At 39.8% G+C, this 25,020-nt stretch overlaps 4 protein-coding genes across 4 annotated transcripts; 1 reads left to right on the forward strand and 3 right to left on the reverse strand.

The window, feature by feature from the left end:
• Positions 1–1,546: 1,546 nt before the first annotated feature.
• Positions 1,547–7,543, forward strand: ASCRUDRAFT_13680 (uncharacterized protein; the record flags this gene model as incomplete). The annotated part of the gene is made up of 2 exons (XM_020189113.1): positions 1,547–1,632; positions 7,384–7,543. 2 exons carry the CDS (start codon positions 1,547–1,549, stop codon positions 7,493–7,495), a joined length of 198 nt encoding a protein of 65 aa, XP_020046958.1. The 3' UTR covers positions 7,496–7,543.
• Positions 7,544–7,594: 51 nt separating this feature from the next.
• On the reverse strand, positions 7,595–8,429 carry ASCRUDRAFT_76033 (uncharacterized protein). The gene has a single exon (XM_020193316.1). It carries the CDS (start codon positions 8,045–8,047, stop codon positions 7,781–7,783), a length of 267 nt encoding a protein of 88 aa, XP_020046959.1. The 5' UTR covers positions 8,048–8,429; the 3' UTR covers positions 7,595–7,780.
• Positions 8,430–10,506: 2,077 nt separating this feature from the next.
• On the reverse strand, positions 10,507–10,946 carry ASCRUDRAFT_76035 (uncharacterized protein). Its single transcript, XM_020193317.1, has one exon. The coding sequence runs from the start codon at positions 10,738–10,740 to the stop codon at positions 10,582–10,584; it is 159 nt and encodes a 52-aa protein (XP_020046960.1). The 5' UTR covers positions 10,741–10,946; the 3' UTR covers positions 10,507–10,581.
• Positions 10,947–16,330: 5,384 nt separating this feature from the next.
• On the reverse strand, positions 16,331–24,150 carry ASCRUDRAFT_13681 (uncharacterized protein; the record flags this gene model as incomplete). Its single annotated transcript, XM_020189114.1, has 2 exons — positions 16,331–16,794; positions 24,057–24,150. 2 exons carry the CDS (start codon positions 24,148–24,150, stop codon positions 16,673–16,675), a joined length of 216 nt encoding a protein of 71 aa, XP_020046961.1. The 3' UTR covers positions 16,331–16,672.
• Positions 24,151–25,020: the final 870 nt, after the last annotated feature.

Here is a 25,020-nt window from a genome sequence, read left to right on the forward strand (position 1 = left end):
CTCGCATCAAGCTGCTCCACCGTCGTTCTTTAGCAGATCATTATTTTGATTGTTGAGTTTGATACATGTTCCTACAAGTTGAAATTGCCTTTCTAGGTTACTCAATTCATTTCTCCGCAGGCCCTTCCACATCCGCTTCTTCATCCTTTAAAAGGTTTTGGCGTACCCAAAAGAAATTTGGATATGTTGAGTTTCTCCTTGAATATTCAGTTGATTACAAAAAATAATCACTTGTATCAAATGCGCCATAAAATGGTAAGGTTAAGAGAAGTTTCAATTGAAGTGACGTAGAGAACAGCACCGGCCCTGCCATAAGCAAGTAAGTTGCACTACTGACCGGCGTCGCAGCCAACCGATGAAAAAGCATGAAGGCGATTGAGGGATCTGACTGATCCCGAGCGGTCCCGCCAGCTCGAACTAAGCAGAACGGAAAAAATCTGTCCGTTCAGCTCAAGTTTTGAAAAGTGGTGAGTTGTACGTTTTGCAAGCAGAAATTTCCTAATACATTAAAATCGATTAATAGCAGTTGCTTTCAGATGGGCGCCAAGAACGTTAGCCTGTCAGCCCGATGCTGAGTTGGTGATTTGCTTGGAGCCACCCACTGTTCTCAATCACTGATTAGGTCTTACATGCGTACTTCTAAACAAAATCAATAGATGTGAAAGAATGAAAATGTAAACAAATATTAAGTAGAACAATAAGTTTGAAGGTTAACACATTTGAATACCAACGAAACATATTACAATTAAAAATGAAATCCAGTAGCTCAATCAAATTGTATTCATCGTTGAAACATAATTAAAACAGTGGAACACCAATTCAGTAGCAATCCCTTACCAAACTGATCTGCAAATCGTAGAATCACAAAGAATTGGATATAACAGAATCAATGTGATCAACAAACAAAAAAAGTTGAATAAATGATTTAATAAAGCAATTCATATTTCAATTCTTTCAGGGAAACACCAAGCAGATCAACCAAAATATCAGCGACATTGATTATGCTATCAACTGTTATAAAAAATAATCAATCATTCTCCATCCCTTTCATACACTCTTATATTATTGGAATGTAATTCAAGTATGTGCAGCTGGTTCGATGGCATCGCAAGTGGATACCCGAATTTTCACTGCACTAAAAATGGGGAATCCTTCAGTGGTACTAACAGTATTAATGACCTACTGGAAAAGCATAGCATTTTACGTAGACTCTGATGCAGAAGTCCATTGCAGTTCACAAGTTGCAAACCACTTGAGTGCAAATTCGTTGAAGTTGAAGCGACAAGTTTGTCATTTTTAACGATCTTTAACCACAAAGCCAGTTACGTATTCCCAATATATCCAGTTCAATAAAATTGAAACTACTTCACAAAGATAGTCGCAAATGCGCATTTTCAAGGAAAAGTTAATGGTCAAATACTTTGGGATCCTTTAGCATAACGTAAGTAGCCGGTGCAACGTCCTCCATGATAACGCCGGGAAATCCCAAATACAACAACAATGTCATAGTGTAAACATCTTGCAGCAAGAAGCAACGAACACCACAATGATCAAACTAATGGTGATTAATCAAGAAAAGATTCATAACTTTCTCTTTGATGTCGAATCTCATTTTAGATCATCATTAATGACGTAGCCAGCGAACCAGACTGATTTGTAATTTAGAGATGAAATACCAAATTGATGTTAGTGCTCATGCAAATATGAAGTCATTTGTGATTTTCACCAACTGCATGCCCATGAATCATCTTCCTCGATATTCAAAAGTCAGTTATTGCTCACAAGACGAAAAGGAGTGCATTCGAGGGCATCACCATTGGGCCGAATAAAACAGCAAAAATGGAGCATCCAGATGGAATTTTAAATTTCAGTGATATTTGTTGAATCGAAGCATGAGCCCATGATGTGCGGCTGTCGCTCCATCTCAGCGAAAGGATTGGATTTCATGAGTCATCTTTTGCCACCATAAATTCAGATGTAGTGACAGTCCAAATCCTCTTTTGACGACACTGCAATATTTCAGAGGTCATTCAGCATTAAAAGATGTAGAAGGCGGTTTCACGGTGAGTTCGGTGAACATTTCATCCTGAGAACAAATAGGTCGCAGATCCATTCTGTGATTCGCGATTGCGTCGGCTGCTGCGCATCTAAAAACAACCTTCACAGAGTGCTACCATAACCCAGGACAAATTCATCGATATAATATATTTTACCAATCAGAGAGTGGCCTTAGGCAACCAGTTCGGGCTTTGCAGAATCACCAGTCGCAGCAGACTTTACAGACTGAACTAAAGAACAGCCAGCAGCCGATTCCCTGAGGAAGCATTAGCCAATTGATTCAGTTATTATCATGAAATATGTAGAGCCCTGCCATACATGTTACTTAATTGATTGCATTCTAAAGATATGCATTGAGTGAGTTCCACAACCCGGACCACGGCCAATTATCCGTAATGCGATCTGTCTGGATGGAATGTCTCGGATCATTTGCAAACATCCAAGAGTGTTTCTTTGGCATCAAAAGTTTATGAGAAGCTGTGGTGATTGCAGCGTGCGAATTGACATTTATTGAGCACCTCTGCAAAATTCATGAATTTCGTCTTCAAATCTTGTGGAAGAAAGGAATTCATTTTACCGATCTCTTTTCCTTTGACTACCTCATTGGCTGCATTATCTGACCAATTGTAAATACTCTGAGTAGTTCCTTCACGATTCTCATTTGAATTATTCGATGATGTATCTTCGTTGGCCGTCTCCAACCTATTTCATGCACTTGAAATTGTGTTATTACGTTCTTTAATAGCAGTTGTCGGGCAGCGCCCCCTATGCCCGGCAGCAATACATCTTTTTTCAATTGATGATGAATCAGCTGTGCCAGCAGCATAATAAGCTAAATTAATAACGAAAATCTTTCAGTGACTACAGGGATAATGTCAGCTGAAAACACCAACGCAGATTGGCGCTTTGACGACCTTGTAGGATTCTGGGTTAATTTGGCGGTGAGGAGCAGCACTACTTCACATTCTCTTGCACTACTTGTTGTAGCAAGTCGGCCTAAAAGTCATGGATACCGCAGGGAATCCAAAATCGTCATAAATAATGACAGCTTATTTTAATGAACTAATAAGTTCAAGAATTGTGGTGAGGAAAGCGTCATCTTTGCAGGTAACGAAATTCATCAAAGACACCATCTAATTCACACAATCAATGCTGTAATATTCAGGAACACCTATTCTAAATAGCAAAATCTTGCTTTTAGTTCTGATTGCTAGTTTTCAACGATGAGGAGCCTCACGATGATGAGACCGGTGAGGTTCTCACAACGCCTTTTTGAATCGTTCTGTCATGCAGTGAATTTGAGGGGCTCCGAAGCAAACTAATAATCAAATGAGTGAGTAATTTTTGTGGAGACCAATAAGAGAGGAATATATTTGTTTTCTATATATTCCATTCTTCGAAAAGACACTTACGGTGTGGCAATCAAGGCCAATCTAACAGATCTTGCGTTATGATTAACAATTGAACGAATTTCTCAATTTCATCAAGAGGAGCAACTGGCGTTGGCTCAGCAATGTCAGGATAAACAAAGACCCGCTCAGCTGTCCGCGGTCTTATAATCAGCTTATTTATTGCATTTGCGTCATTCCCTCTCTACCAGCTCACATCTTCAACTTTCACCAACAATATCTTTTTGATTTTAGTTATTTCTTCAACATCAGTTTCACCAAAGAGACCTAATCGTTTATGCTAATGATTAGTGATTCCCCCAACAACAGATGCTGCAGCGAGCGATCTATAAAATCTCCAAGTAACTAATTTTGCTGCCAAATCACCATTTAAATGAAATCATCATTGTTGAAGAAAGAAAAGACCCGTTTATTCTCAGAAGCGGTCCTTGAGATACAATCTACGCTAGAGCAACTAGTAATAAATTTTACTGAGTGTCCACCATTCAGATGCAATAGCCGATCTAATTTTTTTATGTTCAACTGTTATCGAACCAAAATCAGAAGCTTCACCACAAAGTGAGGAATTGTTGATGCGGTACTCCACCTTTAAGAAAGAATGTCGGAAGCACCCAAGTGCAAACGAACCGATTCGAACTAAAGATGGGTTTTCTAATTACATTCAACTACGCAGAAAAATGTAACTCATCTATTATAGGGCTATCCGTGGCGGCTGCGGCGGATGCATCGGCCAAAACAGAAGCCAAAGCATTCACCTTTTGCGGTGGGTTAATGGTTCTTGCAAATGTCTATTTCACTGACAACGTTAAAATGTTACTCTTTTTAAATCGGGCTCTTGAACGGTTGCCTAAGAACAAAAGGGACAGCTGTGAAACCACGCCACCCGCAATTGCATCATGAACAAGTTGCTTAGGCAAGAATAATCCAACAGTTAACATCAATTTATCAAAGTTAGCAAATGGAGTGACAGTATGTTCACCGAGCGTTGAGTCCGACATAGAAACCAGGTCGTATACCGAGGTCTTAATCTTGATTGTAGGCATTGCGTAGATTGCATTGAAGGTCATTAAGGGACATACACTGAACATTATTATCGAATAATGTTGGTCCTCGCAAAAAAAAATACCTGACCTGGTAATGATATTGGCGGCTTTCAACCCAATTCCACCAGTTAGCTTTGCTAAGTTAACTGATATCCTACTGTCTTATGACCCATAATGAAGCGCCTCCACCATTACTGCTAGAAAAGATTGGCCACTAAGCAAGGTATTGGCAATGGAACTCAATGAACCATTAACTGGGCCTGAAGCAATATCACCTCTAAAGGAATCTATTGTTTGAAAAAAGCTGGAAGCAATGGACCAGCCTTAGCTAGCGTTAAATTTAATTTCCAAGCTCCGATATTAGTGTTTGCATCGTCCACGACTTCGTCTGACAATTACTGAGGAACTTCTGCGTTTTCACTAATAGCCTGTTGTGGCAAATCAAGGGTAAAACATTGGAGTAAAACTTACATAATAAAAAAGGGAGGTGAAATAATTGCCAGCTCATTTGATACAAATCAAAGTCAAAGGGGAATCTTCATTGGCAGTAGAGCGGCGATAGATTGCAAACAACCAAATGTACTAATCGGAAAGGCTCACAGATGCAATGTCGGCGGCACGCGCTTTTGAGTGGATTCGAGTCCTAACCACCGCTATTAAGCATTGCTATTTGGGACAATGCAACTTTCAGTGAGAAAATTGGGGGCTGAGTTACCACTGCATTGTCGGTTGCCCTACGGCGGCTCCCTGAATTAAGCGATGAAAGCGGCATGAGAAGTCTTTAGCTTTCGTTTTAAAGAACGTAAGCAGGTCAATTTGTGAGCAATAGTTTTGCAGCAATCAAAAAGACTGTTTAATGCATCAACTGACCGGCCTATAATCGTGGACATCTGAATTATTTCAAAGGTTTTAATTAAGTGAAGTCGGTAAAAAAATAGTAAAGACACATCACATGTAAATACAAGTACATGGTAAAACAAATGTTAAGCTTTCAAAAATAAAAGTTAACATAGCAGTTCATGCATACTGTCATGCTAATAGTAGCAATATTTGTGGTGTTTTTCAAACGATTGCGCGACGGAATGGTAAGAAAATTAACAGGAAATCAAACAAACAATACGATTCGGATAAATGCAAGAACTGAAGACTTGCAAAATCATAACCATTAACTATACACAATAAATCAGCTTAGCCATCATGAGACGTAAAGGCACTGGCGCTGAGCTACAAAGTCAAGATATCCGCAAGATTTGCTTTTGGCTCTACACCTGCAAGAGTAAAAGCAGCATTGCCCAATTCTGTTATAACAAGCATCCTGATAAATCAATGTTTACTCTTCTCAAGAAATGCTGGATTGTTACCAAAGCTCATTGCTTAATTAATATGCAGTGAATAACGCCTCTTTTAAAAATCGTACCAATATAATGACGGACCCACACCAGTGACACAGCTTTTTTTACCTCGTCAGTTGTTGCAGCGATTTCACCATCACCAGTGAGCAAGGCACGTGACAACTCATTATTGAGATCAATGTAGCAGTCGTTAGATCGATATAAACAATATATTGTGCAACCAAAATTTCAGATGCAATGGTCGGCTGCCCATTCACTGTGAAAGAATTTGACGAACACAACTACAAAGATCTTTGTATGCAGCAGATAATGGTTGATAATTTTAATAGGTTAGGACCTCTTCTTCATCACTGAGATCTGTCAAGGTCTGTCTTCATTATTGTATTCCATAATACCTAACGGCAAATGCCATACCATCCCGGAATAGATTGCTTGCAAAAGCAGCGATCCCATATTTGAGCAGCAAAATGATATTATCTGCCAACTCAATTCCCAACCGTCGGTCTATCCGACACCGTGATTTGGAGAATCATCTGTGGAATGGCCTGCGACTGAGACAAGATGCTCATAAAATGTCGAAAACAGACCCCGATGCAGGTCCTCATTTACCACACTGTATTCTGGTTACTATGAACAGCATGGAATTTTAGGAATTGTCGCAAGCATTGATGGAACGAGAACTACTCTCAACAACGATGAAAATTATGATTTAACATCGTTGACTTTTGCCCCTAGAAATGGGGCAATTTTGAAATAGACCAGATGGAATTGGAGGATCCAGTGATATTTCATCATCAGAAATTAATGAAAGAACGTTCCGCTGATCTGATGTCGACGGAAGCAATTGGAGTTGACTATTCCGTTGCTTGTGCCGGCCCAACGGAGTTTGCTTCTGGCGATGCTTTGATTCAGAAGTATCAAATACTATATGACCCGGCGAGCGTTAGAAACAGCTGCAATCTGTTTCAATAATGTTTGAGCATAGCAACTACCATTAATCAAAATCGGTTTTACATCCATTCGATGTACTTGAATTCTCTTTGATGCGCAACCGGCAAGAAAGACTGTAGCACTTCTGTGTCTAAATACTGCGCAAATTCATTTAGCCCTATGAACTCCTTGATGACAAAGAAATCCGCAACCAACTAGAATGTCTTTTGCATAAGCACGCGCTGGAGCGGTCTTTAATGAGGCACAACTAATGGCATCCAGCACCCCTTCTACTGACAAAAAGATTGACAAACAATTTGAAATGCTAACAATCGCTGTCTGAATCTTTGAATGTTCGCCCAATTTGTAAAATTAAATTGATCAGTCTGGCTCCGAACTCCCAGCGGCAGAATATGAGCCAGCAAAAATTAACAGCAAAATTCACCATATGAAAGTTCTTCTATAATCAACTTACCATCATGAAGAATGGTTTAATGTCCTGAAAATTGTTTTCCGCAGCGCCTTTGGTGCCAGCAAGTTGGTCAATACTTGGTTCAGCATTGGTGAGATGTTTCTGGATATCTCCTTTAGATCTGCGGAAGCAATTCATAGAATTGATTTGAATTCATCGCCATTGGCTTCAACTATCTGTTTATCATCTGTAATAGTGGGAATACGGTCATCTCTTTCAATTGAAGCATAGCTTGTTGTAGCATTGAAAGCAGCCGCCGAGATAGAAATGCTGTCCTCGAAATATTCAAACCATTTGTTGATGTCAATCATTGCATAATTGAAGCGGATGACGGAGGCCCCTAATGACATCATCTTCCATAGCAGATACATCCACCGGCAATGGATCTGATTGTCTGAAGGAGGCAAATGCTGGATCATTGAAAGAGAAAGTGGTTGTATAAAATTCACAACATGATTCGACATCAACACAGCTGTTGTTGACATTGACGAATTCATCGGTCTTGCCGCCGATGTATTATCCAACAAACACATATTGAATACTTACATCACCTTTCTTATTGCGCGTGATTTGCTTAGCGAACGCGGCATAAAAACACCATCCAAGCAGCTTCAATACAAAGAAAACCTCTTTTCGTACGACTAATAGATCAAAATCATGAATCAAGTCATGTGCTTCTTCGGGGCTAAGGTAGTTCACCAAATTCATTGATGAAATCACAGCTTGATTCAGCGAACAATCAAGAACAGCGTCTTCGTTTAGCAAGGTCCTGGTGATTGTCATGGTTTTATTTGCCTGCGCTAGATGTCCTCATTTTATAAGACTGATACGGAGCTGAAATTCATCAATTGATTACTTCAGAATGACAATCATTTATCATCAGGATGCATGCATTCTAGGTACCTGACGACTACGGTGAAAATCTGTTCGTCACAAGATGTGAAGCGAACATAATATAGGATATGATCTTGGCAGCAGCATCTGGTTAGGTGGCAATCGCAGAAGCAACACGATACCATGAGTAATCATCAGCAATGGACACAACAGAACGACGTTTAGTAACAGCAACAACTGCCTTTCGCCTGACTTTTTCAACCAGAAAAAAAACAAGCGCTGCAGGCGGCTGTTTTATAGACGATTAGTGAGTCGCATTAGTGGCTATTGCATTTTGAGAAGACTGTGTCATTAAGCCATGAGAATCCAAAATGCGATCTATCTTTACAATATCACTGGCGATATCCTCAATTGGATGACCTCATTGTTCAACCAATTTTTGTACACTCTATGGCATCAGCAGATGGAACTACCAGACATTCTCACAGTCCTAAAGGACCTCCAATTCCATCCAAGCACTATCAAAATAAACACCAACGTCTTCGAATAAAAACCAACTTCTTCATTAATCTGCGGAGAATATTTATACTGATTCGGCTCGCCCGGTAGCCTGACAACTCTTTTCTAATCTTGCTCCAATGGAAACTGAAACAATACAGCTTGTTATAATAAGAACGATGCTGCCACGTGATTCATCTATGTGACCCAAATTAGAAGCAAGCTCGGTGAGCTGATCAGCGGTTGCACTTAAATATTGGCGGACACTGCAATCCAATCAAATCGTTTTGGAGTTTAACATCGGCTTTCATGTTTCCTTTCAAGGCAAAGCAAACAGCTCTCATCATGAATTGGTCCATGGGGAACAGCTGAAGCGGCAGATCCATTAGATGGTGTTGATGAGCCGCAGGTAAGTGTCTTTGCTAACGATCACATACTAGCCACTTGTGCCTGTTATGACAACGAGCGCAACTAATTGAGTTTGCCTTCTGCCTTTTCTTTGCTGCATTAACATTAGATAAGAACGCTGTGTCTTCAGCTACTGGATAAAGCATCTTCAGCAAAATATTCTGCCTTCACGATTTCACTAGCAAGAAACTTTTCGTGAAGCTAAGTAAATTGCCTGACAGGTGTTTGGGCCGAAGTGCAGTGGCATGTTAAAACAGCGGAGCCAATAACTGCAACTGAATCATTACTGTGAAACTTCATGATTGATCAATTGAATCACAAGAGAAACTATTGCAGTTTCGGCAGGTCGATAACAAATTTCAGCACATATCTGGTTGAAGGGGTCGGTTCATCGTATTCCCTGCTTCGCCGATAAAAGTATTGTATTCCTTCCTCAAATTAGATGATACGTGACGGCCATACCACGATCCATCAACCACCAAATACATTTAATCCTCAACAAATCAGCCGGCATGCAAAATATAGCAAGTGGAATCCAACCACAATTAAATATTGCATATGTCCACATGTTCCGCAGGCGTAAGCTGTTCATTCAGTTGTGAAAAGAACATTCGACCATACTACCCAGCTTTTAAAACAAAGCGCAAACTCAAATGGTTAAAGTTCACTGCATTCTTTAGATTCTCTTATTTTCAACACTGAATATTTCTATTTTCGCTCACACCCTGCTGTGTCAAATCAATAATCGTGGCATACAATAAACTACTCTATAGAAAACCCTAATTTCAAAGAAATAGCATGACTCTTTATTAGGAGCTGGGTTATATCACAAAGAGTCACGGGCACAACCTGATAGGAGATGGCGATGATCCAAATCTATATGAGGAGAGAGCTCTCAACGCTGAATGACGCCCCTCACAAGGACAATAAAGTGGAATTGAATCTTATCGGCAGCTTTGCCTGCGAAGAATTTTGCGAAAGGCAAATCGGACTTTCTGAAATGCTGGTACGTCCGTTGGTCACGGAAACCAGTTCAAACTCCTCAGGAATTGATGGAGAAACACTTCTTTCTTTAAACAGCTAGAACGTCACCGGGCTTGATTCTGTGATTGCCTATCTTTTTGTTGGCCGATACCGATGGTTTTCAAAAACGATTTGGCTAAGAAATCGAAATGTGATTGAAAAGTGAGGAACTAACGATTAGAAGAAAGTAAAACAAACAAATGAATGGAAGATATCAAATGAAAAAATCACAATTAAATCTTTTGAATATGATCATATACATATCTGGATATAATCAATTCGTGCAAGCAAACGATCTTCATCGTTCAAAATATATTATTACAGTCAATTAAACAAAATAGTGAGACCACTGTACCAAAGTGGTCACGAAAAAAATCCATCGACTATGATCAAATGAGGTTGAACCTATAAATTGCAAAAATGCTACAACCGTCAAAATCCCACAGTCATAAGTGAAATTTATTAAAGTACTTATATTCAGGTGCTGTGAGCACATTACCATATTTATTCTCAACGGAACTGATGTCGGATGTTTTCATTCCTTTCTATTTGGTTTAATAAAAATGGTGCATAGTAACACAAACTGACTGTCGAGCATCAAGAGCTGCACTCGATTCAGTGTCACCGTATCCCATTAACTCATCCAATAATACCGTTTGTAAAAAACATCTCTTGAACAGCATTTCAAATGGCTCAGTTGTCTTTCCGAACATGTTAGGTGGATCTGGATTAGTCCCTCAAGATATCGGCTTATCTCCCTTGCAACAACTGGAACATCATCCGTCACCAATTTGCAGCCCAACCCAAACAGCAATTGAATCATTTGAAATTTATCGATTATTGAATATATAATTAGTAGCCATCACTTTTTTGTGCAAGCAATAATTTGTTTACTAATACCAGTCACCCTTCAAATAAGCGTCATGCGCTTCATTCATTGACAGGATCGGTTTGATGTTAATCTTATTGCACAGCGATCCCTCCGTTATATTATGGACCAGCAAGTCCAAGTACTGAGTGCAAAATTACTGAAAGGTCAATTGTTTTGAACAACAATGAAAGCTGTAAAACTCCGGTTTGATCATTGAAACGAGTAATTCGGGTAACTAGGTCTTCGGCCTGCAGAGCTTAATTGCAATGCTCTTTGCTTTGTGTGAGATAAAAGTCACGATGTCTAGCAAATCCTTTTCGAAACATTAATAAATAGAAGCATCCTTAGATTTTCCAACCCTAACAGATTGCCCAATGTACTAGTGCATCAGCTGATCCGTGCAACCTTAGTACTTTGAACAGTTAGTCAACATTTGAACAAAATTGAGATTCCACCATCTCAATTTGGCGTTTATGACCATGAAGATGAGCAGCCGCGGCAGTAATTTCATTGACCTTTATTACTGTTGATGAACAACGGCCTGGAGAGCTTAGGCATTCTAACACTACATTATTGGAAGGGATGTTCTCGTGTATTGAATCTGATCAGGCTGAATGAACCTTTGAGCCGCTCTCCTTGTTTCTGGCAAATTCAAAATTGGTGTAGACCCCTTTGTGACCACTCAATGCCGCCCAACAAGGTGTTCTAGTAGGTAAATGAACCGGCAGGGTGCTATTGATTTCATCGATTGACCGACGTTCAATTTGGTAGGGTTTCTCGCTAATTGAGTCGGCAAAATTTTGTTTGGAAGAAGGAGTCGCTTTTAAAAACTGGCCAAACAGGTCAGAAAGTACGTTTCTTGAATCCTATCCATAAAATTTTGTCTAAACATCCTAAGAACTTTAGTATTGCCATGCAGCTATTAATGACGGCTTTCTTCGTAGCCGAAAATTGGTTAATTGGATTGCAGCAGCGGTGTGAGCATTCTTAACCACGTTCTCAATATCCGTTGATGTTGCACATTTAGTTGAACGGAGAAGTTTGTTAACGGCAGCTTCGTTGGATTATTCATCTGAAAATAGTGAGTATAATTTAAGATCTACATTGGTTGAATTCCTTCAATTTTGACTTGAAGCAATCCCAAATATATTTGACACATTTGTTACTCTGATTTGATTGCCGTTTTTAGCAGTTCACACACTTAGCACCGCTTAGCAGCTACAGCAACACGTGTGACAGCAAGGACAGCAGAAAGTGATGGACTGATTGACAAGAACAATCAATCCCTGACAAAGTTTCTCTTCCAATCACCTGACAGGATGCACTTTAATGGATGCCAGTCCATGGAGAGTTCAACCCCCAGACCGTTTGAAATTAATGTGCATCCAACAGATGCACCAAAGATACATTTATCACCTAATATCGCTTCTTTGATTGCTCTAGGATTCATGGCCTACCAGCATGTCTAAACTGAATGTACAAGCACTGGATAATTCCGTTGCATAATATAATTCAACTATCATCACCAACCGAGAGCCATGTATGACGGGAATCAAGCGGATCAAAGACACTACCGACAACACAAGATCATTCGCCAATGGTCAGCTGCATTAAATTAAATTATGAATATTTCGCGAAGACTCTTCATTGATTATTGCCAACATTGACCTCCGCCATTCGGATGACAGTAATATGAAACTGGAAGTCCATTTGTGATTTCTACAATTTGACAAAATGATTTCAACAACTTCGTTGCACACTCATTATCGACGGACAGCATAAACAGTCCTAACCAAAGATCGTAGAATAGCTTACAAGTAATATTCCAAGTTGGCGTACGCAGTCCATAGTCCAGCCATCGGAGCAATTGCAACATTTCTGGAAGAATCAGACCCAGCCCACTGCTCAATAACGTCAGCTGGTAGAAGACCAAAAAGAGTGGTAGTTAAATTTGCAGCCGACTAGTAGGTCATATTTGTCATTGTGCTTTTCTGACGAAACATCGAATCAAATCTACAAGCAGCCGAAATGCGAATTGCTTTGTGAATATACTGTAGAAACCTTTAGCACGATTACTTGATGTTTTGCAAACTCCTATTCATTAGCTGACCAGCACTTGGGGCTCTCAGTCCTTAATAATATAATGGGAGTGGATTACTTCCGGCCGAAGCGCAGTTCATCCAACCAAATTATTCCAAATTGGATTGACATTTTTTCTATTGTCAACTATAATCAACTTTAATTTTGGAATATGGCACATTTAAAGATTTTTAAACGACCCACTATTTCGATGCCTCACAGTGCTAGTACATTTTAAATCATCCTTTGTGTCACTAATTCCAGCAATGCCATTTCATTGAGAATTTGGAACGCTAGGTGACTTTCCTTTCACATCATCCTCAGAGGCACTAATGTTAACATAAAGTTGTTTGACGTTTAACATCGACTTTTAAGATGCTTTCCTTGCTGATAGAACTAGCTACTCATCAGCTATTCTGCCATTGAAACAGCAAAGGCAGCAATTGTATTCGCTAAATCTGATGGTCTAGCAGAAGCTGGCCATGGTACCAAAAAGGCCTTATTGAACTTAATCAATTTCTGATAGCGGTAACACGTTATATTTTTTGACAGAGCTAATTTCAATGGTGTTGTATCTTAACAGGGTGACTCATCTAACTCGAGGTACCAGCGCACAAATCGTCAGCAAAATATTTAATTCACCATTTTCATCACTAATAGTAAGGTTTCAATGTCCGCTGATTTCGGCATTATTTGTTTCTGCGAATCAGGTGTGGCAGACTGTAACAGCAAATGAATAAACACATACTGATAAGGGTTTATGACCTTAAAACTACGGCAATATAGTTATATAACAAAGTTATTCTAATAACTGCAATTGGATGATGTATTCGCCCATTCATTTCGTGTACGTCACCTCGCATTAATATCATCATACTCAACAACAATTCAACCAAGAAGGACTCTCAACCCATCTAATTCTTGAGTATAGTACCACTGATTGAGATGAAACTCTTGCAACCAATCCAAAAATAATCTGCTACTACCCAACAAAAATGAATTGAAACTGAATGGAACCTTTTAAGGTGTGAAACAACTCATTCAAAAACAATAACGGGAGTATATCTAAGCCGCTGATTTATCAAATTCAATTGAGCTGTTTCGAGAATCACCCCCATAGCCAAAACAGCGATGATTGCAGCATCTAATCTCTTTCTTTATTCTGCCATGCAAACGTTTCCAACTCGGCTCCTAACCATTAGTAGCCGGTGATGGTAATATATCACGGTAGGAAAGCATATGAGAATGAAGAGCACAGAATTGATTACAAGTGTGGTTTATGTTGTAAACCTGGTTAAATCAAAGTGGCTCACAAAAGCCGTCAAGTGACTGAAAAATTGAACAGAATGTCACCCTCTTGGAGACCGGAAGCAGCTCCCATTATCCGAGGAACTAGCTCTTGATCGATTGTGTTGGTGCAGTCCAGCACTGCAGTAGACCGGCGTGGAACAGATCCAGTTGACTGGCGCGTTAACAGGTTTCTCTGCAAAATATGATTTCCAAAAAACCGCAGACAGGGTGAGTTGACCGGGTTCCAATCCCGAATACGGCTTTCCACAACCCAACATTTTGGGGTGACGTCTTTGGAGCCTACACAAATAGTCGCGTCACTGATGCACGTGGGGGGATCTTGGAGCTGTGCAAGCACAGACGCATGGAGCTGCTTCTGTTTTGTGGGGGACGAATATCCCAATGCCGCATGGACATTCTGCATTTGTGTGCTTTGACCGGCACCTTTTTCTGCGACCCACGGATCAGCCCGTCATTGATTAACACCTATTCAAAGTAATCAGCAATATAGCTATAAATGAATATAAAAAATCAAAGACTAAGAAACTGTGACTTATATGCTAATGCTTTGCAATACCAAAACCAGCAAGTAGCAACCGTATTGAAGCACCAGCGGTACGTTGAAAGGTGACACTAATAATAATTATGATAGCGCAGTCAGTGTCTGACTTTACTAACACAAGGAGTGAAAAATTATCTAAAACCTAAACGAACGATAATAAACAGCTAAAGCTAACCCGATTTAATCAGGAATGTCTCAGTCATGAATAATGGAATTGTCGAGGCAACTCTTTTTCATACGATACCGCTGGTGCAGTAAGCGCGCTGGGTAAGAATCTGCCTGATTAGTATTTGGTATCAACAGCTGCAAAAAAGATGCAGAATTGCTGAGTCCTCTCATAGATTTTATTTAAACAAATCAAGCTTCAATATTTCCAGAAGACCTAAACGGTAGCCGCTGGTCCGAGCGGAGTTCATATGGGGGCAGATACTAAGGTTCTCAACTTCTTCACCAATAGATTTAGAGACTGTAATTGAGTGACTTTTTTTTCGCTGCTTCCGTGAGTGAGACTAACTCAGGTTCACAAGTCGGCACACAAAACCTAAGTTGGTTATTGAAGATCCGTGTCAGTGAGATTTCATCTCTTACAAAAGTAACATCTCCAAATGAATTCCAATACTGAATGTTTAGAGGTTCTTCCAAGTTGGAGGTTGCAACAGACTGGAGAACAAAAGAAGCATCCCCACGAACAAATAATAGTCTGAGTTCAAGCATTATTCTCTCTTTTTGAGACAGCTGGAAGGGGCAGCATGCATTGCGCACCGGCACATCAACTAAGTATCTTGTCGGCAAATCCTATATCTTACTAACATCAATGCGCGGCGGAACCCGACCAATCATTAATAAATTTGTAATTGGATGACTCTAAACAAAATCATTTAGAGGTGTGAGTTTGATGTAGAGCTTTGCACTGGCTTATTATTTTGGGCGGGCTTCACAATATGGATTCATCTTTTTGAATCTGCTGAACCAAGAGCGTGACCGATTTTTCATTAGACAGAGCAACTCCTGCCGCATTTTGATCAAAATCAACAATAAGAATTCGTGTTTTAAGTCCTGCAAGAGGGTTTTTTTTGATTAAAGACAGAAGGCTTGAATGTATCAGCTGCAGCTTTGCCACTGAAGATCCGTAAGAATAAGAGAGTTCCAACATTTGTATAAAATAGGTGATTGTATCAACTTCGAGGATCTAAACAGACAATATTAATGTGAAGAATCTTGATCAGCAAACGGATGCAGAACGCTCAGCATCGTTTTGAGGCAACAATAACAACGTTGGTTTAATATTTTAATCAACTGGAGTATCCTGCAATATTTTAGAGGTGATTAAGCACCAAACAATTCCCACGAATTATTATATCCTTACTTCTAATTTTAAGGGCAAGAGCTAAAATATTCATTACGATCATTAGAATTCAGTGAGACAATTATTTAACAGCTTGTCTGGACGTCGCACCAATGCCTGTTGATAGCTATCCTGTTCGACATACAACGGCAGCCAACTGCCGTTTTTTGTGACGGGAACACCTAATATCAATTGATTGCTGTCATGCATAGGCCGACGCTCCGATGGAAAAGATCTGTGCACTTTTGGTTGGTAGAATTTGCTTTTGCAGAAGCAACGGCAAGAAAGGCAGCGGCTTAGTTAGCCATTGATAACCATCTTCTGTTGGATCTCTTCAAGATTGGCAAAGTACATTGGTCCTACATCAATGATATCATGAACAATTTTTTTAACCAACTTGGTACTTGCCTGTTCGTCGACAAAGCTTTGCGCACCAGCGTAAACTTAACCAACTTGATCAGTATCATCTGTGTGAAAGAATGATTCCAATAAGTTTGATTATTTGACATTGGCACCTTGCGCTACTTCATCTTCTGAGCTGATGTCGATACACTCATCATCCTCATCGGAGTTAATCTTTGCTGTTCCATCTGATGCAATGGCAGCTCTCCTATCACTGGCTATTTCAGCAGTTCACTGATTTGTTTCGCTCAAGAGCACTAGCATCAATAGGTGTCACTCTAACGAAATATAAAACTTCTGATCAATTGCAGCAATCTCTGGATCTCTACACTAAACATTGAATTCATCACTGCGACAAGAACATCAGACAATGGGGCTGCTGTCACAACGATTGAAAACGCTGAAAGCACTTTTAGTCAAGACCTAGCAACCACAAAGAGCGAGAAAACAAGAATCAGCAAGCTTGGTTGCTTCATCCGTTTGCAATTGATGGCGTAGCAGGAACATCCAAACTGTTTCAAAACGCAGGAGGTGGATATGTTGCATAAATAACTGATGACAAATGCTGATTCGAGCGCCATTTTTTAGAGAAGTGGAATTCAACCAAATTCCCCACCCATCCAAGTGCTATTTCAGATGTAATGAAAGAAATCTTTTGTCATTCATTTAGTTCCGGCATTTGTTGTGCTTGATCTCTCCATTGGAACAACAATCCCAATTCAATGAACATCGTTTGCAACTGAAAATCTGCTTATGATTGCTATCTTGTGACAGACATCTTTGAAAATTTTGCACGCACAATAATTATTTCAGAAGAAGGTACGCACCGTCTGTGCCAATATTCGTTATAGCGAATTAGTTTCACTTATGAACTATCCAATTAGCATCTGATTTGTCAGCTGGGGCTGCCAGATTATTAGAATATAAATAATCATCAAGAATGCTGTCAAAGTGGCGACCCTGATGTAAAGGAACAACTGACGTTGTGCAACCATTCCACTATGAAATGTTGCAAGAGCAGCAGTCGCGTGTTTTATGGACAACTCATCAGTAAAATAGCTCGCATTCCAGTTGTGTCAAGGCCGACATTGTGGCCATCTGATTCAGATGAATTATTGCGGAAATAATCCAGATGTTCAACGCAGAATGCCTGCATGAATTTAACCGCAGCGTGTGGAACAAGATATTGAAATTATCTTGAAACAGTTCCACCATCAGCCTAAGGACCATTCAGATGAGCACATTAATCTTTGAATAGAACGAAAGTCCTGTTAGGTTTTTGCGCTTGACATGATATCAACATTTAATTGTGCACTGGACAACCAGTCTTGCCAGTTTTCACCTTCGCGAACCACGGTTTCTACAAAATTGTCACTCGTCTGGTCTCTTCACTGTTAGTTGTTTCACCATGTTTCATAAAATGACGGCTGGCGATCTCCTCTACAGTATTCCACTATATAGACAGCTTCAATTACATATAATCACTGGATTGCCCACTACACTCTTCAAGGCAAATTGCCCGTGTCGGCTTGCAAAAGTCAATGACACTTTTCAATTTTCTTAATTTAACTCCAAAGGTGTCGGTGTCCAACCACAAAGCTGCCCAGTTTGCCGTCTTGGTTCCCGCAATTATCTAACAATCCGTGATTTGGGCTGAAAAAAGTGAGTCGGTCATTATTGACGTGCCCAAGCATTTTCAGACGCGTCCCTTGCGTAGCGGCAAGGTGGTTGTCCCCGATTTGGATTTGTTGGTTACAATGGGTCGTAGGGCAGTCAGAAATGCGTTTTCTAAAACCAACTAATTCCTAGAATTGCGATTCAATCCACTAAACAGATGACTACCTCAATTTATGGTGCTATCGGCCGAGGTAAATTATCCATTTTGAGGGATCGCAACAACTATTTTAAGTGATCTGGTTTTAATACTAGCGAAGGGTACAACGATGGCCAAATTGCTTTGATTGTCTAATGCTGAACTGTCTGCAGCTCGACTTACGCAAAAACTGCTACTTACCATTATACTGTCAGTTGCAAAATTACTCATACGGATGCAAAAGAGTTAAATTATCCTTTTGGTGTTGAAGCATTTGCGTCCAACTCATGTTCACTAGGGATTCTTTTTCACGTTGAGGTTCATTTAAGATGCTTGTATTTAAATTAATGACATCTTATCGTCTTCCAACGTCTGAGCATTCTCGATAGATTTGTCGGCAGCATTGCTAGTTCCGGTTAGAACATATCTCTCAGCCGTTATATCAGTGCTGCAGCTGTTCTGGATGCCTCCAAAGTTAACTCGCCAATATTCACAAGGTCCTTGGAAATATTCGGAACGCTGATGTTGAGCTGAAAATAGATTGTTTTTGAATTTGGGGGATCCGAACATCTTTTTGATATTCTTGCATTGTTCTGCACCATCATTTTTCATTCTCGGCATATTGTAGGGAGGGGTGAGTCAATCACTGATGTCAAAGAGAGTGGAACTGTGAGCGGACCCTCTAAGGGGAAATGAGAGAATGTTTTCTATGCCCTCCATAAAGCAAATTAGATTTCAACCTCAATTGTTCAACATAATAGGGCTTGTTCATTATTGAAGGATCTTCGCCACTATAAGAATGGTGCGGCGGCTGGTGATAAAGCCGCTTTAGGGTTATATGATTGCTTGTTTACCCTCACCACTCCTGCGAATCGGACCTTCAGTCTGTGAAGACGATCAGACAATTTTGATCATACTATTGCTTGAAAAAAAAAGAAAATGGTTTTTTATTGGTTTCTGCAAGTTCAAAATAAGTTTCATATTAAAAGCGTTGTTGACAAACTATATTAGTAAGATATCCAAAAGCCGCCCCACCGCTGCTCTTGCTCTTCCTCAAGTTGACATATCGAAGCAAATATACTGCTGAAGCTAAGCGCATACTTTTCCAGTGATTAATGTTGATTAACAGTCAGGATATGATGCTGTTGCTCTTTTCACCTTGCAATCGTTTGGTGTTGCGAAATTGGTGAAATTACTTGCATTTGCCCAAGGATGTTTTCTCAAAACTGCTCATATTGACAAAGAGGATAAACAACTTGTTTCAAAGATTTTGAATGAGTTAAGCGAAGCTGAAAGTCCAAATCATAAATTGTCGGTTTCGTATGTGTACTATCAGTTTGGGGTTGCTGAACGTAGTTGTTGATCAATCATCAGAGTTGCAAACACAATGTGTATTGAAGAAATGTTCCAAATTTCATGTGCATTAATCCAGTGGTCCGCGCAGTGCTTTTGATGCATTTGATTTCCACCAAGCATTGTCCTCTGTTGACTACGCCTTTTAAATAATTTTATGGAAAACAATCATGAACAGTTTTCTTGATTGTCTTTCAATTTGCTTCATTTGCCGGACCCCCGAATAAATCAAACAGGCCGAGTAAGGAAATGACCGTTCTCTCTTTGTTCTTGCTCGCCACGGCATGAGTAGAAAAACTTCCAAAGTCATTATTCTTTTTAACGGATCGGTTGTGTTCAAATGTATTTGTTGTTTTGATAAACCCGTATTTCCTTTTGACGATCAATTTTTTCGCGGCATCAAACCAGCAAATGCAACAGGCTTTGGAGATACACTTTTTGCTCATGGTGTCGAATGGGATAATTTGTCAACTTCTTGCAAAAGCAAAGCTAACAGAGCTGGAAAAGTTTAAAACATATCGGGGAATGTCTGACAAAATAGCTTAACGTAGTTATTCTAAACCATTGATGTGTTTTATTTAATCAGCCCATGAGATGAACTAAAAGAAGATCTCAATTTCAAAAACGTCAATTCAAATAAATTCATTTATATTCTGATGTTCATAATGAGTTCAGTGAAGCATAAACAGGTGCTGGATGTAGTATTCAACAGCTTGCTCATACCAACCAGGTTCCTCAGAATGATTTTAGTGAGATTGAAAAGCAGCTTAAGCGGCTTACAGATGCTGCTCGAAATACCACCAATGACAGACGACCTCTGACTTATTTAGCTGCCGCGCTTTCTGCTTTTACTACAATTGAAGAAAAATATTCAGTCCTTAGTTGTAGCGTTTCCTGTCATCACAGCATCAACCAATGCTATATAGCAATATCTTCATATTCGATTATATGTTCATTAGAGAATTAGCGGTTGTTGTTATCTTTGTGAGTTTGAGATTAAGTCAGGCTTATCTTGTGTCTTGCAAAAGCCAGACTAGCAGCTGAAAAGATATTTTGTAGCTGATGCCATTCAATAAAACCAGGGTTTGGTCCGGCAGCTTCATAGAGAAGTTTTAGAGTCCTTTTTGCTGATGCACTATCAAATCACTTATAGTTCATTAAGTTAATGTGACTAGTGTTTTTACTCATGTAGATATCCACTCTGATATGCGCAACAATGAACCTCTTCGATTGGCCGATCTTGAGTATCCTGTGAAGCTTAAGATGCTACAAAGGTCAGTACTTGGAGTCAAACAATCCTATTTCTCTTTCTACAAAAACGTGCTGTTTGCAGTCCAAACATATGAGTTTCAGCAAGTTTGCGCTGAAATAGGTGTGTTCTTCTTTTTGAAGAACAAGCACCACTGTACGATTGGATTATATGATGATGATTGGGTTGATCCAATTCGTTGGAAGCAGTGATGGAATTGGTGAAATGATATCTCCGTCCATTGTTCAAAATGATAGGTCATGGAATATTTTGCGTCGTTCGCTTGAACTGGATGTTGCTCGAAATCAGAAACGGATTGATGAATCATTGAAAATGTACGTCGGAGAAATTGTTCAACTGTCTAAAGTGGAGGAGTCTCATAAGCAGGCTACACCAATGGTAATTAATCTATGCAGTGTGCTACTTGAACTCGTCGCTTTGAGTGAGATGCTGATCTGTTTTCAGTTTTCGAATCAACCAATGAATATTGGCATTTGGCCGCAAACTGCTTAGTGTATTTTATTGCATTCGAAGATGCCTTACCAATTCGAAAGTTAGGTGCACCAACTAAACATTCTCTTAGTTGTGCCAAGCAGGTGGCAACATATTTCAACACCAATCCTTCGACAGATCATAAGAGAGATTTTGCTTCAGATGATATAGCATGATTCAATAACAGTCATAGTGCTGCGGACACTGGTCATCGATCATCCGCGGGTGTGAACTTGTATTTCATGAATCAGAAGCAAGTAACATGGAATTGAAAAAGTTGGCCTAGAGGGTTTTCGCGACTTGTGATGCTCAATATATTTCACGTACTGAAGCTGTCAAAAATAGCTGTCCTCCAATCGGAGTTCTGGCGATATATTGGTACAACTGTTGAAACACCAATTGTCAACAGTGAGAGCAATTTTGCGATGAATTTTGGTTCCCATCACACAAATCTCGCAGGTAACCAGCTGTTTAAAACACGTTTGACGTTATGAAAGCCATCTTCAATGTTTCTTTTGCCATTGCAATAGTCCATTCCGAATGCATTAGTTCTGACATTTTAAGTGAGGTGTTTGGAGCGGCAGTGTCAAAAATGCTTAAGGATGTGCTTTAGCAATTTTTTCATCCATCGCTGTGGTTTTGATGCTTTCACTGGTCTGGTTTTGGCTACAAATCAATAGTTGTTTGATTTCTTGTTGATTCAGCGACCGTACAGTCACTCATTCAAATTTCTTGTAGTGCCGATGTTATATCGACAACAATCATAATTCAACTGTGTTACTTGTTTTCATTGTGATTTGCAAATCGTGTACGATGCTATAATAAAGTAGCTGCACATAGCTGTGATTAGTTAACTCTCTGTTCTTTGTTTTGTTTTTTTGATGCTTGCAATTTGATTGCTTCTAGAAGTTTATAGTTGTATCAACATCAGTTGCTCTGAAAAATGTGTGTTCCCGGACGATCCAAATTGCGATTTGACAAACTGGCAGCTTACCAGTCTTGACGGACAACGCATGAAACTTTGCGGTTTCTCACAGCACGAATGAGATGATGACCCATCCTAGAGAAAGCACATACAGGTATTTCAATTGCGTTAATTTCTCTCACCCCAAAATGGCTTTGGGGCAAAAACCGAGGACCGGACTTGAATCATTTTTTCTGTGTAAGTGAGCAGATCCCAAAAACAATTTTTCTCACCCACAACCTCAACCCGCTCAACCATCGGGAGCAGTCATTTGCTGGCTATCTAAAGCAGTTCAGTACATTCACCTATCGTCTGAAGTTCCGTTTCCTTGTGCAGCAGAGATTATTGTCGGGCTCCCGCTTGCTTACATTCAGTTCCGAGGTCTGCCTCTAGTCTGCTTTTGTGATCGTCGGTGATGAAACCCACTTTCTGATTTAACCGTTGGAGATGTCATTTGAGGTTGCTATTTTTATAAATCTCTGCACCTTATTATATTATCGTCCACTTGCTAGATCATTATGGAACGATGTATTTGGAATTAAAATCATTTGCGCCGCGCCTTTTAGCTGATTCATGACATGCAGTGTTTTGGGCTTTTCCGCTGACGACTTTAAGTCGGTCAGCATCTGCTACCAGCGCATCTTTGGGATTGTGCGTGACCTAACTGACTTTGGTATAGAAAAGATTTCCGATGTGTGTCAGGTAGGGTCTTCTTAAAACCCTCTTTGCAGTAAGATATTCTTATGGAATCACTACACAGAATTGGGAGAGAATATCAGAATGTCTTGTCGCGCATCGAAGAGAATGTATTGCAGTAAAAAAGTATGGAACATAGTCAATCAAGTATCAATTTGCCGGCCCCTATTACAGACGATTGGGTTGGATCGCAAGGCGTCAGCGGAGCACAACGGTGATCTACTTCGAGGCACGGATTATAGGTATGCCACAAGCTCCGAGTGGCCAGCTTTGACTTAGTATTAAATACTCAGACGACGTGCGTGCAGGCCATGGTTTTATAAATAATTCAAATGATGATTCTCGTTGACGGAGCAATTACCAGCCGTCAGTGTGAATTCTGGTCTCCAGTGATCGCCTGACGGGCGCAAAAGAGTGGGCGCGTACCATGATTAGGGCATGTATATCTAATCATTGTGAGGTAAATGAACTAAATGGCTTTCAGCTTTTGGAATCTGCGCCGCACTTCCATGGCCCTATTGAAGCAGCAAGCAACGAGAGATGGAAGATTCCTTTGTGTTGCTGGCTAAGAACGTTACTCCGGCAACGTCTCTTTTCAATAAAATAGAAAACCAGTAATACAATTAAACTGTTAGCGTACTACAAATAATATTACAGTGGCACCATCAACGAGAGAAATGACAAAATATATTAATCAGTTCAACGAAGAACGACGAATCCAACAGATTCACAACCATCACCAATTAAGTCGTTGAAGCAGTCCACTGAGATATTTGAACGTTGGCGATTATCCAATTTAGTCAACCATTTAGCAATACTCTTTTGAGTATCAGCTGTTGCAAGGAACAACGCAATATTTAGCAACCAGTTAATAAAATGTTAGTGGATAAAAAATCCCTGAACTATCCGCAACTTGTGAGATGGTTGTGAATGTTGATATCGAAGTTGTTATCAGAGTTTATAATTGGTTCATTAAAATTTGCGCCTGTTAATGGGAAGATCTCCATTGAGACCAGAGGTTCATTGACTACTTTGGTGAGCCAACTTGACTGAGTTGCACAAATCAGCAAGACCATCATGTTCTACCCATCAAAATGCAAGTAATGTTTTTTTGATTAATGAGAAATAAATACGGACAAACTGCTTTTCAATCACCAATATCTGGGGCTCAATCAGTCTCAGAGTATCCATCTCACTCCAACGAAAAGCAAGCTCGGTAGTGGACAGTCAATGATTTTGTGATCGACAAGCTGAGCACCTTTTGAGCACAGCCTTGATGCATCAAGCACCTGCTCTGAGGTATTGACTGATTTCTCCAGTATCCAGGTCAATAGTTTAGGGAAAACCAATTGCGGCAAAACGCAACGATCTAACATTACATCTGGAAACTGTTGAGTTCAAACCATCCAACCCAGACACATTTGTTTCGAGTAGCACATTGAATTGGGAAATAATCATTGGGGTGATACCGAATAAGTCCCTTCTATTATAAACAGTTTTGCGGTGAGTCTCACGAAGGTCAACAAAGGTAGTCAAAAGTCTAGGGTTGTTTAAAAATTTAAAGTCCAAGAAAGCAACCCAAACTTAGGGCAAGGAATTTCATTTTGATTAATAAACTGATATGCGAGGGGACCAGTTGGTGCTTTGCATTTGATGATCAAGCAACAATAACATAATTTAGATATAATCCTAGAAATCTGTGTTGTTCGTCTCCGAAAGACAAAGCATGTCCATCCGAACTGAAGGGCATTGACATCCAACCGGTTGAAAACAATTTTACATACTTTGGCAAAACCATAAAGGAGATTGTTTGACCCAACAAATTAATTTTTGTATCTTCCACACCATCAAAGGATGCTCACTGTTCAGATGTTAGG

Source organism: Ascoidea rubescens, assembly GCF_001661345.1.
Source record: "Ascoidea rubescens DSM 1968 unplaced genomic scaffold ASCRUscaffold_7, whole genome shotgun sequence".
NCBI lineage: Eukaryota > Fungi > Ascomycota > Saccharomycetes > Ascoideales > Ascoideaceae > Ascoidea > Ascoidea rubescens.